This window comes from Gadus morhua, unplaced genomic scaffold (genome assembly GCF_902167405.1).
Source record: "Gadus morhua unplaced genomic scaffold, gadMor3.0, whole genome shotgun sequence".
NCBI lineage: Eukaryota > Metazoa > Chordata > Actinopteri > Gadiformes > Gadidae > Gadus > Gadus morhua.
The window spans coordinates 15,001-27,500 of record NW_021964063.1 but is presented as its reverse complement, the minus strand read 5'-3'; the positions used below and the strand labels follow the sequence as shown (position 1 = coordinate 27,500).

Sequence of the window (12,500 nt, the reverse complement as noted above, 5' to 3'; positions counted from 1 at the left end):
AATTAATGAATTATTCAAAAAGCATCCACGCCATCAAATCCTCTTTGATAATAATAATGTTAGGGTTAGGCTCATTTTCTTTATTATTTTTTTGTGCTTTGCAATTTAACATTATATGGGGCTTTCATTGATTGATTTCTTCCATGTTCGAGAATTGAATGTTGACATTTACGAGTGTGTGTGTGTGTGTGTGTGTGTGTGTGTGTGTGTGTGTGTGTGTGTGTGTGTGTGTGTGTGAGATCCCCAGGGAAAGAGTAGGTGATTGTAGGGCGTCATCATCTACCTCCCCCCCGAATACGTTGACCCCATCTGCAAGACAACACGTCTGGATTGTAATGACTAGCAAGGGACTGAACGCTAAAACATGTCAGCAGAGTTCCGTCATTGCTCAGAGGGTGAAAATGAAGCGCTGAATAGAGGTTTGCGCGTCAGACGCCCGGCCAAAATGTTGTGGGTTTGAATGCTCAAATCCACAGTCCACCCCAAACCCTCTACCTGCTCATTAATGACCTATCAACAAAATACCATTTCATTGTTGCTTTCGATATTTGTTCAATAACAATACTTGGTCGTGGACCGTTTTTTTGGTTTGAAGTGGCGTCAACTCTTGAAATGTTCTCGATCTCATCACATAATCACTTTGGATAAAAAACGCTATATCCTAAACGACTAAATGGAATCAAATCTTTCCTTTATATTTCACATGGTACAGAGTGTTGTCTGAGATGCCTGTGCCGTCTGAGGTGACGAGCTTGGAATAGGTGGGTGGAGGGAACTGGGCAGAGGTGGGGGAGCTGGGGAAGGAAGTGGAAGGAGGTCGGGGGACAAACTGTACCGTCAACCTAAGGAAGAATTGAGTGAGTCAACAAAATATTCTGCTGTGCAGCTATTCACACGCCCACGCTACACACACAAATCCGAGTACGTGCGCACACACATGCACAGAAGATGACTCATCCTGGCTAAAGGCTCTGGCCCTTCCAACAGTTATTTTTGATACACATAGTGTTATTGTTTGTGTAACAAGTGAATACACACACAAACACCTACACACACTCTGGTTTTAAACAAAGCCTTGTATCATTCCACCACACTAGATTTAAGATGGCTTGTTTACTTTGATTGTACTTCATATATGCTATAGCAGGAAATATAAATACGATAAGATAAGATGATTAAACTAGATAATCCAAGATAAGAAATTTGGGACAAAAAATAAAGAAAATTCTCTATATTTCTTCCTTGGTGTCCAGAGTTTGAGCACTTTTACAGTCAAGCAAATAAAGATTTTTTTATTATTATTTCTGCATGTAATTAAAACTGGTCATACTAAACCCCTAGAATAGCTAATCATAAAGGGGAATGTTACCCTCTTTTGAGTAAGTAAATTAACTTCTTATTGATAATAATAAATAGATCGTCCCCCTGCCCTAAGCCCCTCCCATCAAACAAGTCCAATCATACACGCGCAGATGAGCGCAGTTGGGCAGAGAAAGGAAACGTGACTCTGCAGAGAATTTCCTTCCTTTCCTCATTTCTGTATAATTGGCTGACTCATTCATTCCTTCACTCTCCACCTCAAGCTGGTGTGTGGTGAGCGATCTGGCGCAGATTGGCTGCTGTGCATCTCCTAAGTGGGTGCTACACACTGGTGGTGGTGTGTGAGGTCCCCCCCTTCACTGTAAAGCGTCTTTGGGTGTCTAGAAAAGCGCTATATAAATTCAATCAATTATTATTATTATATTTTATGCAGCCTACTTCACACGTCATTAACAATCGTCTTGTGTACATTTTTCTTTGGGGCAGAACATTGGATCTACAGATAGCTGTGATGTTATGATGTAGATGGAACATTTTGACCCAACTATTTTACAGAAATATTGCCTAAGCATTTGGGTTGTATAGCTTCCATTTTGTGCTGTCAGTGCTAAGCTGTACATCTGGTTTTCTGAACATATTGTGGATTTTAACTCAGCATTTACCCTTGAATTATAATGAATTGAATTCCAATGGAAACGGTGAAGAATGATGAATTGAGAGTGAAAGAATAGACTTAAAGTGAGAGATGTCCTCACTTATTCTACAGTTAAAATGCAAACAGGAGGCATCCATGACCTGACCTTGCAGCCACTTGTACTTTGTAAATGAAACAAAGAGATTTAGTGGCGCTGCGGTGCTCTGCCTTCACTGTATGGAGACATAGTCAGAACCTGATTGGTTCTGACAGGGTAACCTTCCCCAGAACGGAGACGGTATACCGCGTGTGTGTGTGTGTCTCTGTCTATCTCCCTCTCTCTCTCTCTCTCTCTCTCTCTCTCTCTCTCTCTCTCTCCTCTCATAGAGTCCTCCCTCTTCTCTCTCTCTCTCTCTCTCTCTCTCTCTCTCTCTCTCTCTCTCTTCTCTCTCTCTCTCTGTCGGTCTGACTATCTCTCCTTCTCTCTCTGTCTCTGGTCCCTCTCTCCCTCTCGCTGTCCCTCTGGCTCCCTCTCTCTCTCGCTCTCGCTCTCTCTCCCCCCAAGGTCTAGCCGATATAAAGGGACCTTGATGTGGGCATATTTATGCAGAAAACATTCTAAATCTGCACGTCCTAATGGCTCTTCTTTGTGTCTCCCACATAATTGCTCCTCTGCTATTGCAAAAACAGGCTGCAACACCAGCATGGAGCATTCTCTGTTCACGAGTATAATTTAGCCTAACATCCAATCGAACACACAGAAGAAAGAAGAAACATATCCTGGAGGATTTCGGATGCCCTTGGGTATCCGACAGGTGTGCCCGGAACGGCAGCCAGAGAACACCGTTTTGTTAGGCAGTGCAGATAAAGTGCTGAAACACAAGGGAGTCTCTCTCTCTTCTCTTGCACTATCTGAGTATGAGTCACATATGGAGTTGAATGAATGGATGGATGAACTAAGCAACTGTTACAGCTGTGTATAACATGAAATGTTCACACGTCACATAGTAGCTCAAACTGTACACATAAAACATGTTCCAAAGCACCTACATCTGTTTCATCATTTCTGTAGAGGAGACACCAGACACACACAGGATACACATGCACCTCAGCTCACCTGCAAGACTTGCAGACACCCCTGTGTAAACAGTGCTGACACCTGAGGTACGCACGTTTGCGCATGCACGCACGCGCACACACGCATGCAGCCATGCAAGCACACGGCCATGCACGCAAACACAAACCTAAACACACATATTCTCTGTTCACACCCACAGACTGGATTGACATGGCTTTAGAGAGGAAGAATGGAGAGGGGGAGGAGAGGAGGGAAGGAAGGAAGGGAAGAGCAGAGAAGAGGTGGAGGAGAGTAGAGAATAGGAGAGAAGAGGTGGAGGAGAGAAGAGGTGGAGGAGAGGAGAGAATAGGAAGGAAGAACTGGAGAATAGGAGAGAAGAGGCAAATAGTGGTAGAGATAGACAGGTAGAGTCATTGCATTACAGCAGGGGGTTGCAGATGAACAGACAAAAGCAGAGAGAGAGAGAGAGAGAGAGAGAGAGAGAGAGAGAGAGAGAGAGAGAGAGAGAGAGAGAGAGAGAGAGAGAGAGAGAGAGAGAGAGAGAGAGAGAGAGTTATAAGTGGAAGCACTGGCGGAAGGGCATCAAAGCAGTCGGAGAGCATGGACATGTGAGAAGGGGGGGAGAGAGAGACAGTGTGGTTGAGAGAGATGTCTCTGATCAACTGATCAGGAGACGTATAAAAGTCCAGAGCTGAGCATCAGATGTAAAGTTACGGCCTGTAGAAATCAATATGTTTTTGGTCGGCCCTTAATGGAGGTCTGCATGAGAGGAGAACACGCACGATAAGAAGAGAGAGGTTATGAAGGATTCATGGGAAGGATTGAAATCATCAAAGCACAGAAGTCACAGAATTACAGAGAGTGACAGTTGGTTGATTGCTCATGGGCCCAACTGAGAAATAGGGTTAGGGTTAGTAATACACAATTTAGTTTTTTTGTTGACCATCATATCAGTTCGTAGCTCCAAGGCGTGGCAAATGTCTAGCACCACATAATGAAGTGCATAAAAACAAGAAGAACCAGGGGTATTTCTACACACACGAAGCTGTGCTTGTCAAGGCATGTCCAGCATGTTATTGACCCCCTAGTGGTCATATGAACACAGTGCAGCGGGAGACATTCTGGACCCGTCTGGCAGAAGCTATAAAGAGTAACTACATAGAAGTATGTGTGTGTGTGTGTGTGTGTGTGTGTGTGTGTGTGTGTGTGTGTGTGTGTGTGTGTGTGTGTGTGTGTGTGTGTGTGTGTGTGTGCGTGTGTGCGTGTGTGTGTGTGTGCATCATTGTCTACGTGTGTGTGTGTGTGTGTGTGTGTGTGTGTGTGTGTGTGTGTGTGTGTGTGTGTGTGTGTGTGTGTGTGTGTGTGTGTGTGTGTGTGTGTGTGTGTGTGTATTTGTGTGTCTATGTGCTAGAAATGACCAAAGAGGGAATAGATCAACAAAACCCAGCCAAGCTCTGTAAGCCACAAACAGCTGAGTCCACAGTAATAAACACACACACAGTACCACGGGAAGTAGGGGTGCTGGGGGTGCTGCAGCACCCCCTGTCTGAGGCCCTGTCTTATCACAGAAAACGATCATTTCTAAAAACTCCGGCCAAAGTGGAGATTTCTGAAAACGCCGGTTATGTGTTGTCGCGTCAACGGGGAGAAACGGGGTTTTAGGTTCTGAAGCGTCACATTATGCACCAGGAAATGCTTAACGTCATGTGAGCGCCCGCTGTACCGTATTGGTCCGAATATAAACACAAACCCCATTGTAAGACGACCTATATTTGGAATCAGATCTTGTTTTTATAAATAAATAAATTGTATTCATTGAAATAGCCTAATATACGAAAATAAAAAGGCATAGAATAAAACACTGCATTGCCACTAAACAGTAGTGCAAATAGGCCGTACTGATGTGTACACCAAAGACTATTCCTGACACTCCTCTGCCCCGCTGTGTTCGCTCTGGCTGTGGTCCCTCCGCAATGTTTCGGCCCGTGGCAAATGGAGTCATCCTCGCTGCTGTCCAAGGCATTTTGAGACGCAGCATTTATTTAATGCTCATATGACCTAGTGCTGAAAAAAAGTTATATGAAAAAGTGTGAGGGGAGATGTGGTGCGCTCAGGGCCGGCGATTGGCATAGGCGACCTAGGCAATTGCCTAGGGCGACAAATGTGTTGGGGGCGCCCTCTAGCGGCGCCCTTAATTAATTTAATTTAATTAAACAAGCGAAGATTTTTTTTTATTATTAAACACGATTATCCTAGGGCGCCCCCTCAGCCAGACGTTTAGTTAATCGTTTTTTTTTATGTTTTTTGTAAATCATTTTCCAGGGGGGGGGGGGGGGTTGCGGGGCGTGAAAGACGTTACGTTCGGTAAATTAAGATGCGTCGATCAAGGGCGTTGCGGGGCGTTGCGTGGCGTGAAAGACGTTACGTTCGGTAAATTAAGATGCGTCGATCAAGCTTGACATAGGTATTGACTCTTAAAATGAAAAGGACTAAAGTTAAACCCTCTGGCGCGCAAGGACGAAAACGTAAAAAAGAAGAAGAAGAAAAGAAAGCCCAGTATAGAGGTAATTGACGTTGACCTCTGCCATTATAGTGTCAAACTCATGTCAGGCTGTCAAGTGCATCATGTAACATTGCGGCCGCTCAGGCAGCTACCGCGGCGCTAGCCACCGCTAGCCACCGACTTTTAAGGGACAATTCCGGTATTTTGAACATTGAGCCCCGTTTCTGGTTTGTCTAGGATGAAATAAGAGTGATTACCAACGAAATTCTTACTATTGGTCCTGTCCCGGGTATTTGGCTAATTTTGAATTCTATAATTCGAAATGATTGAATTTTCAAATCGCGTTTTCAGGCCCCCCCTAACCCTAACCGGAAACGGAAAGGGAGACTGGTTGTAGTCTTTTTGCTCGGTTCTCCGTATCAACCGTAGGGCTAAAACCGAGCGAAAAGACTACAACCAGTAATCTCCCTTTCCTTTTACGGTTCGGTTTCGGTTTCAATGAATTTACAAAAGGCCAAAAAACACGGAATAAACAGTATTTCGTATATATATTTTTTTAATTGGCCAGATGCACTCAAGCAATATTTGCAGAAGCCAGCACCTGCAGGAGAAAGGACACCTGATCCGTCATGTTCACCTCTCTCTGAACTTTGTAAGTACAACTAATAATAATAATAATAATAATACATTTAATTTAGAGGCGCCTTTCAAGACACCCAAGGTCACCTTACAGAGCACTACTAGTACTAGTACTATTGTTGCTGTTTTTGTTATTGTTATTATTAGCAATTATTACTATTATTATTATAACTTTTTTGTTATTAGTAGTATTATTTAGTCTTGTAGCAGCCTAGTAGTAATAATAGTAGTGGTGGTAGTAATTGTAAGTTACCTACTACAAGTTACATGGTCAGATAAAATGTATTTGTACAATACAACTATGTGGAAGGATGATAGAAATGACCAAATGCAATTGTGTAATGAACAGCATGGATGAACTCTATGTTTAAATACAGCTGCAGCAGGAGAAGGGACATCCAGTAGTAGTACTCCAGGGACCAGTGGAACACAGGCCAGGTACACACAGCCTGCATCAGGTGAGTGAGTCTATTTAATAGTATTTATTCAAGCCACGTCCATAGCTTGTTTTCTAAAAGTAATTCAAATACATGATCATTTTCACATCATTATTAAACACTGCTTGTCTGGTATACTATATGCTTGAATACAGGTGAAGGTGAAGGGACATCAAGCACTCAGGGCATCAGTGAAACACAGACGACTGAGACCAGGGACACGCAGCCTGAAGCAAGTAAGTCCTTTGCATAACTAAGCCAACAACCACCTGACAAAATGTACTTGAAGATCCCTATGAAATCCCTATGAAACTAATTTCAACCACATCTGGCTGATACAGGTGAAGGGGCCACATCTAGTATTCCAGGCACCAGTAAAACACAGACCACTGAGACCAGTGAAGGAACAACAACCGCAACATGCTCTGCTACTACACTGCCGCCTGCAGACACCTCACCCTCCTCAATTCCTAATATCCAGGGAGCACCCATAGATCCTGCTGACTGGCCAGCCCTCTGTGATGCGGTAAGGACTGAGTTAGTTAGTAGAGGACCATACAAGACCAATCCAGACTTTACATTTCCCAAAAGAGATGATGGGAGAAGCTGCCACCACCACTACTTCTACAGGAAATTAGTCAATGGGGAGAAAGTCAAGAGAAGCTGGCTTGTATATTCAAGGAAAACCAATACTCTGTACTGCTTCTGCTGCAAGCTCTTTTCAAAGAAACATTTTAACCTCAATAGTAGTGGCCTAAATGACTGGAAGAATTGCGGGGAGATCCTGAAAAGCCATGAGCAAAGTTCAGAGCATTTAGGGCACATGACCTCATGGAAGGAACTGGAGACTCGACTTGAAAAGGGCCAAACAATTGACAAAATGGAAATGGCACTCCTTCAAGCTGAAAGGAGGAGGTGGCGTGATGTGCTGACCAGGTTGGTCGCCATAATACAGTCTTTGGCCGAGCGAAATATTCCCATGCGGGGGAGCTCAGACAGACTATACCAGCCAAATAATGGGAACTTCCTTAAGGAAGTTGAGCTCATGGCCAGGTTTGACCCAGTTCTCAAACAACATGTTGCTGATGTGGAGAGAGGAGCCAGGCATGCAACATACTTGTCAAAGGATATTCAAAATGAACTAATTGATTGCATTGGTGAAAAAATTGTTCACTATATGTTAAGGGAGATAAAGCTGGCCAAATACTATTCCATTATTTTGGATTGCACCCCAGACCTCAGCCACGTAGAGCAGTTGTCGGTTATAGTTAGAATTGTTGCAGCAGACGACACCGACACCCCAAAAATAAAAGAACATTTCATGGGGTTCCTTGAAGTTGAATCATCCACGGGAGAAAGCCTCTCCAACCTCATTCTGAAGAGACTAGAAGAGTTCAACCTTCCCTTCGAAGACTGCCGGGGACAGTCTTACGACAACGGCGCAAATATGAAGGGAAAGGTCAAAGGTGTCCAAGCTAGACTTCTGAAAAAAAATCCAAGAGCTTTATTCGTCCCGTGCGGAGCACATACTTTAAATCTTGTTGTTGCGGATGCAGCAAAAAGTTCTACGGATGCACTCAGTTATTTTGGCTACCTACAAAGAATTTTTACACTATTCTCTGCCTCCACACAAAGGTGGGCCATCCTAAAGCACCACGTCCAAACAACTGTGAAATCCTGGTCAGATACAAGATGGGAAAGTCGAATTAGCAGCAGTGTGCAGGCTGTGAGATTCCAGACAGCGGAGGTGAGGGATGCCCTTCTTGAGGTCAGGGAGAAAGCCACTGACTCAATGGTAATAACTGAAGCACAGTCTTTGGCTGAAGAAGTTGGGTCATACCGCTTCACCATTTGTAGCATTGTGTGGTATGACATGCTGGCCAAAATACATCATGTCAGCAAAGCATTGCAGTCTGTGTCAATGCAGCTGGATGTGGCTCTGAATCTCCTGAGGAAAACAGTAGACTCTCTGGTGAGCTATAGAAGCACTGGGTTCGCTTCTGCTCAGGTATCCGCAAGAGATCTCTGTGAGGAGATCAATGTGGACACCGTCCTAAAGCAGAAGAGGCTGAGAAAAACAAAGAGACAGTTCTCTTATGAATCCCCTGATGAGCCAGAAGGAGACGCACTTAAGAAATTAGAAATTTCCTTCTTCAATGTTATTGTCGATGCGTCGGTAACATCACTGCAAGAACGCTTCAAGCTTTTGGGTGATGTTCAGGACAAGTTTGGAGTGTTAATTAACTTCCCTAATTTGACAGAGGAAGAACTCGCCCAGGAGTGCGAAACCCTCAGCAACACTCTGAGCCAAGGTGACCATAAAGACTTTGACGGGAGGGAACTGGCACTTGAGTTGAACAATTTCCAAGCATTGCCAAAAGCCGGCATGACGACAATGGAAATTCTAAATCACTTAAAAGAGAAGAAACTTGAAGAAGTTTTCCCAAATATGTGGGTGGCCCTAAGAATTGCTGTCACATTACCTGTGACTGTAGCTTCTGCTGAAAGAAGCTTCTCAAAATTAAAATTACTGAAGACCTACCTAAGGTCAACGATGAGTCAAGAACGCCTCAATGGGCTTGCACTGATGAGCGTCAACCAAGAGGTCTCAAGTCAGATATCATTTGATGATACCATCAACACATTTGCCATTAGGAAGTCTAGAATTGTCAAATTCTAATGCTGCGTCACTTTGAAAGGTCAATAGAAATGCCCGATACAACTGCACTTTTGTTCGTAGAGTGTTTAATAGTTAAACTGGTGTCCATTATAGTGTTCTTTTAGTGTGTTTTTTTTTTAAGTTCATAACATTCTTTGTAGCATTTTTGTATATATTTGCATATTTTGACTTGATACTTTTGGCTTATTTTTACTTGTATGCTTAAGTGTTTATGAATGTATATAAGTCATTTAAAATAATTAAAAAGAAAATATTCTGAAACATTTCTGTTTGTTGTCCATGCATCACACATTTATTTGCAATGTAGTATAGTGGAGCTATAATTGTGTGAAAATGCTGCAAGCAAAGTAAAGGTAAATCAGTTAATATGCGTCTTAAGTGATTTAATATAGCAATGTAAATTAACAGGGCAACGCTCGGCTCGCTATTGGGGGGGGGGGGGGCGCAAAAACTCAATCTCGCCTAGGGCTACAAAAGGGCCAGAACCGGCCCTGGGTGCGCTAAACTTGTTCTGTGAGCAGCTGGATGTGAACCATGGTGTGACCACAACGATCGATTTTCGACTGTGCGCGCATGCACTGGTGTAATTGAGCTGCGCTGCTATATATCTTTTTTTTATCAATGTAGCGAGTTGCGAGTCTAGTGCAGGCTGAGTTGTTTTTTTTCCAGCACCCCCTGCTGAGAATACGTTCCCGCGGCTATGCACACACACCCACACAAACACACACACACAGGCTTAGTTATGGGTAAAGGTGAGCGGTACATTTGGACAGAGCTTCAGAATGGATAGGTTTGTAGACCCAGGCGACCAAGCACATTCTACTGTAATGGAACTAGAGATTGGGGAGAGCATGATAGTAAAGTTGTGAGTGTTAAACTCCCAGCCAGAAGGATCTGGGTTTAAACCTATGTTGACAGTCTACAGTATGTTCTCTTAATATGTGAACTGTATAAGAGGTTTACGGACGCGTGCATGCATGTGTGTGTGAGAGACAAAGCGAGAGAAAGACTTACCAAACACGTTTTCTGTGTCATCCAGGGTGGTAGACATTACGAGCCAGAACTAGCAACAGACCAGAAACGGAAGGGTCGTTAAAAGGACACGTATTCATTGAGATGGAAATTCATTTATAAAATGCCAATAGTTATACACCTTGTAGCAGGGATAAAATATTGAATATTCTGGGATTATTCAGCAGTACTACTCTGCTATAGCAAAACTTTGGGGGTGGACGACACAGGCAGGGCTTGAATAATATATGTTCTCCCGAAGGGATACTAATTTGTGCGACTGAGCGACTTTTGGAAAGGATTGTACAGTGACCAGTGCACATGGGGTTAATTTGAAACGTTTACAGACATGTTTTATAAGGACATTGTTGTCCAGACAGGATGTTATAGCTTATCTCTTCACATTGGAAATCATGCCCGCCACCAACAATATGATTGGTTGAAAAAAACGCCCCGTTTTAGAGCTTGCCTGCTGTCAGACTTTAAATGATTAATCTAAAGTCTAACTTGTGAGACTACATATTAAAAGGCAGACACCATAGACCCTGTAAAAGCCGCAGATACAGTCCAAAAAAGAGTTTCTCTGAGACTAACGTTTAACCCTCTTCACACTGATGGATGAGAAGGTGTTTCCTCAATTGGAGGACCGCTGACTTCTCCCCTACCTACAACACACTTTCTGAAAAGGGGCTCCTGGCCCTTGAGAGTCAATGGTTGACCCCAGGCTGCAAATGGACTCAGGAGAACCCTCCAGAGTTCAGGCGAGCGCAAACCTAAATAATGGACAAGGTGCGTTCCCCAGACCAGGTGAATCTTTAATACAACGTTTACGCGTAGTCAGACAGCCCTAAAATGTATTATTCAGTGTCAGTCCCATCGTCGTTGTCTGTCCAACGCATAATGGATAGAGAGTGAGCGGAGACCGGTGGGCGGTGGGCGTCATGCGATTTGTTTCAGATGTAAGGAGCCCTGTTTACGCAGATAGATATGCAACCTCTTCACCATCAACAAAGTACAGTTACATGACGTTGTATCTGTGTATTTATTTATTAATTACATTTCACCAAGACAATGCAGTCTGAAACCCCTTCTCATCATCATATTGCTATTTCTTTCCCTTCCTGCCTCCCTCACTTACATTGCCCAACCCAACACCTCCCCTCCCAATTCACACACATACACTTCTTCTACATGTCTTCTACATCACCTTGTCCTCTCTAAGGGTCTGACCTCCCAAGAGCCCACTCTAGCCTCTGCCCACTCTGGCCACACACACACACACACACACACACATACACGTACCCAAGCATGCACACACACACACACACACACACACACACACACACACACACACACACACACACACACACACACACACACACACACACACACACCACACACACACACACTCATGTTGTCTGGTGTTCTGTCAAGGCAGTGTCTGCACAGCGGAGGAGTCATGAGAGAGTTGTCAGGGAACTCTGATGAGCAGATGTTTGTGATACTGCTGACCCATTTCTCTGTGACGTGGGGGAGGAGAGAGGAAAGACAAAAAGAGAGGAGAAGTGAGAGAAGAGGGTAGAGGAGAAGAGAGAGGAGAGGATGAGAGAGGTTAAGCCAGAGGACAGAGGAGAAGAGAGAGAAGAGGGTAGAGGAGTAGAGAGAGGAGGGGAGGAGAGAGGAGAAGTGAGAGGACAGAGGAGAAGAGGAGAGAAAGAGAGAGGAGAAGAGAAAAGACAGAGGAGCAGAGAGAGGAGAGGAGAGGAGGACAGAGGAGAAGAGAAAGGACAGAGGAGAAGAGAAAGGAGAGGAGAGGATACATGGGAGGACAGGAAGGTTTAAAGAAAGGAGAACCCAAATGACCTTTTTAACGGCAGACGAGCACTTGAAATAGAAAGGTTTCCTCAGCTGAGGATGTGCTCACTATGTCAGACATTAACCCAGTGGCCTTGGTTACAGCCCCGCCTCCTGACCCCCTTCCAGCTCACAGCAGAATACTGCTCCACTTAAGAAGTGCATACCTTATTGTTATGAGCCTTGGAGCAAGGCCATTCAATATTCATGAACATACGTCTTAACAAATGAGCCATAGGCCCTGTCTGTGCTGAAATTTAATTTGAAAGCCTTTACTTTGACCCTCTATTTTGGTAGATTGATATGAAAGCTCCGTTAAATGCACCATATCACTGTATTAATAT

The 12,500-nt window shown here is 43.9% G+C and overlaps 1 protein-coding gene across 1 annotated transcript in view; it reads right to left on the bottom strand.

Annotated features, from left to right (window-relative positions):
- LOC115538984 (sterile alpha motif domain-containing protein 14-like) overlaps nucleotides 1-12,500 on the bottom strand; it is a 23,809-nt gene that overhangs the window by 7,467 nt on the left and 3,842 nt on the right. The window contains 1 exon segment of the mRNA XM_030350183.1: nucleotides 10,306-10,354. Within this exon segment, the coding sequence (XP_030206043.1) occupies nucleotides 10,306-10,342 (37 nt within the window). The 5' untranslated portion in view covers nucleotides 10,343-10,354.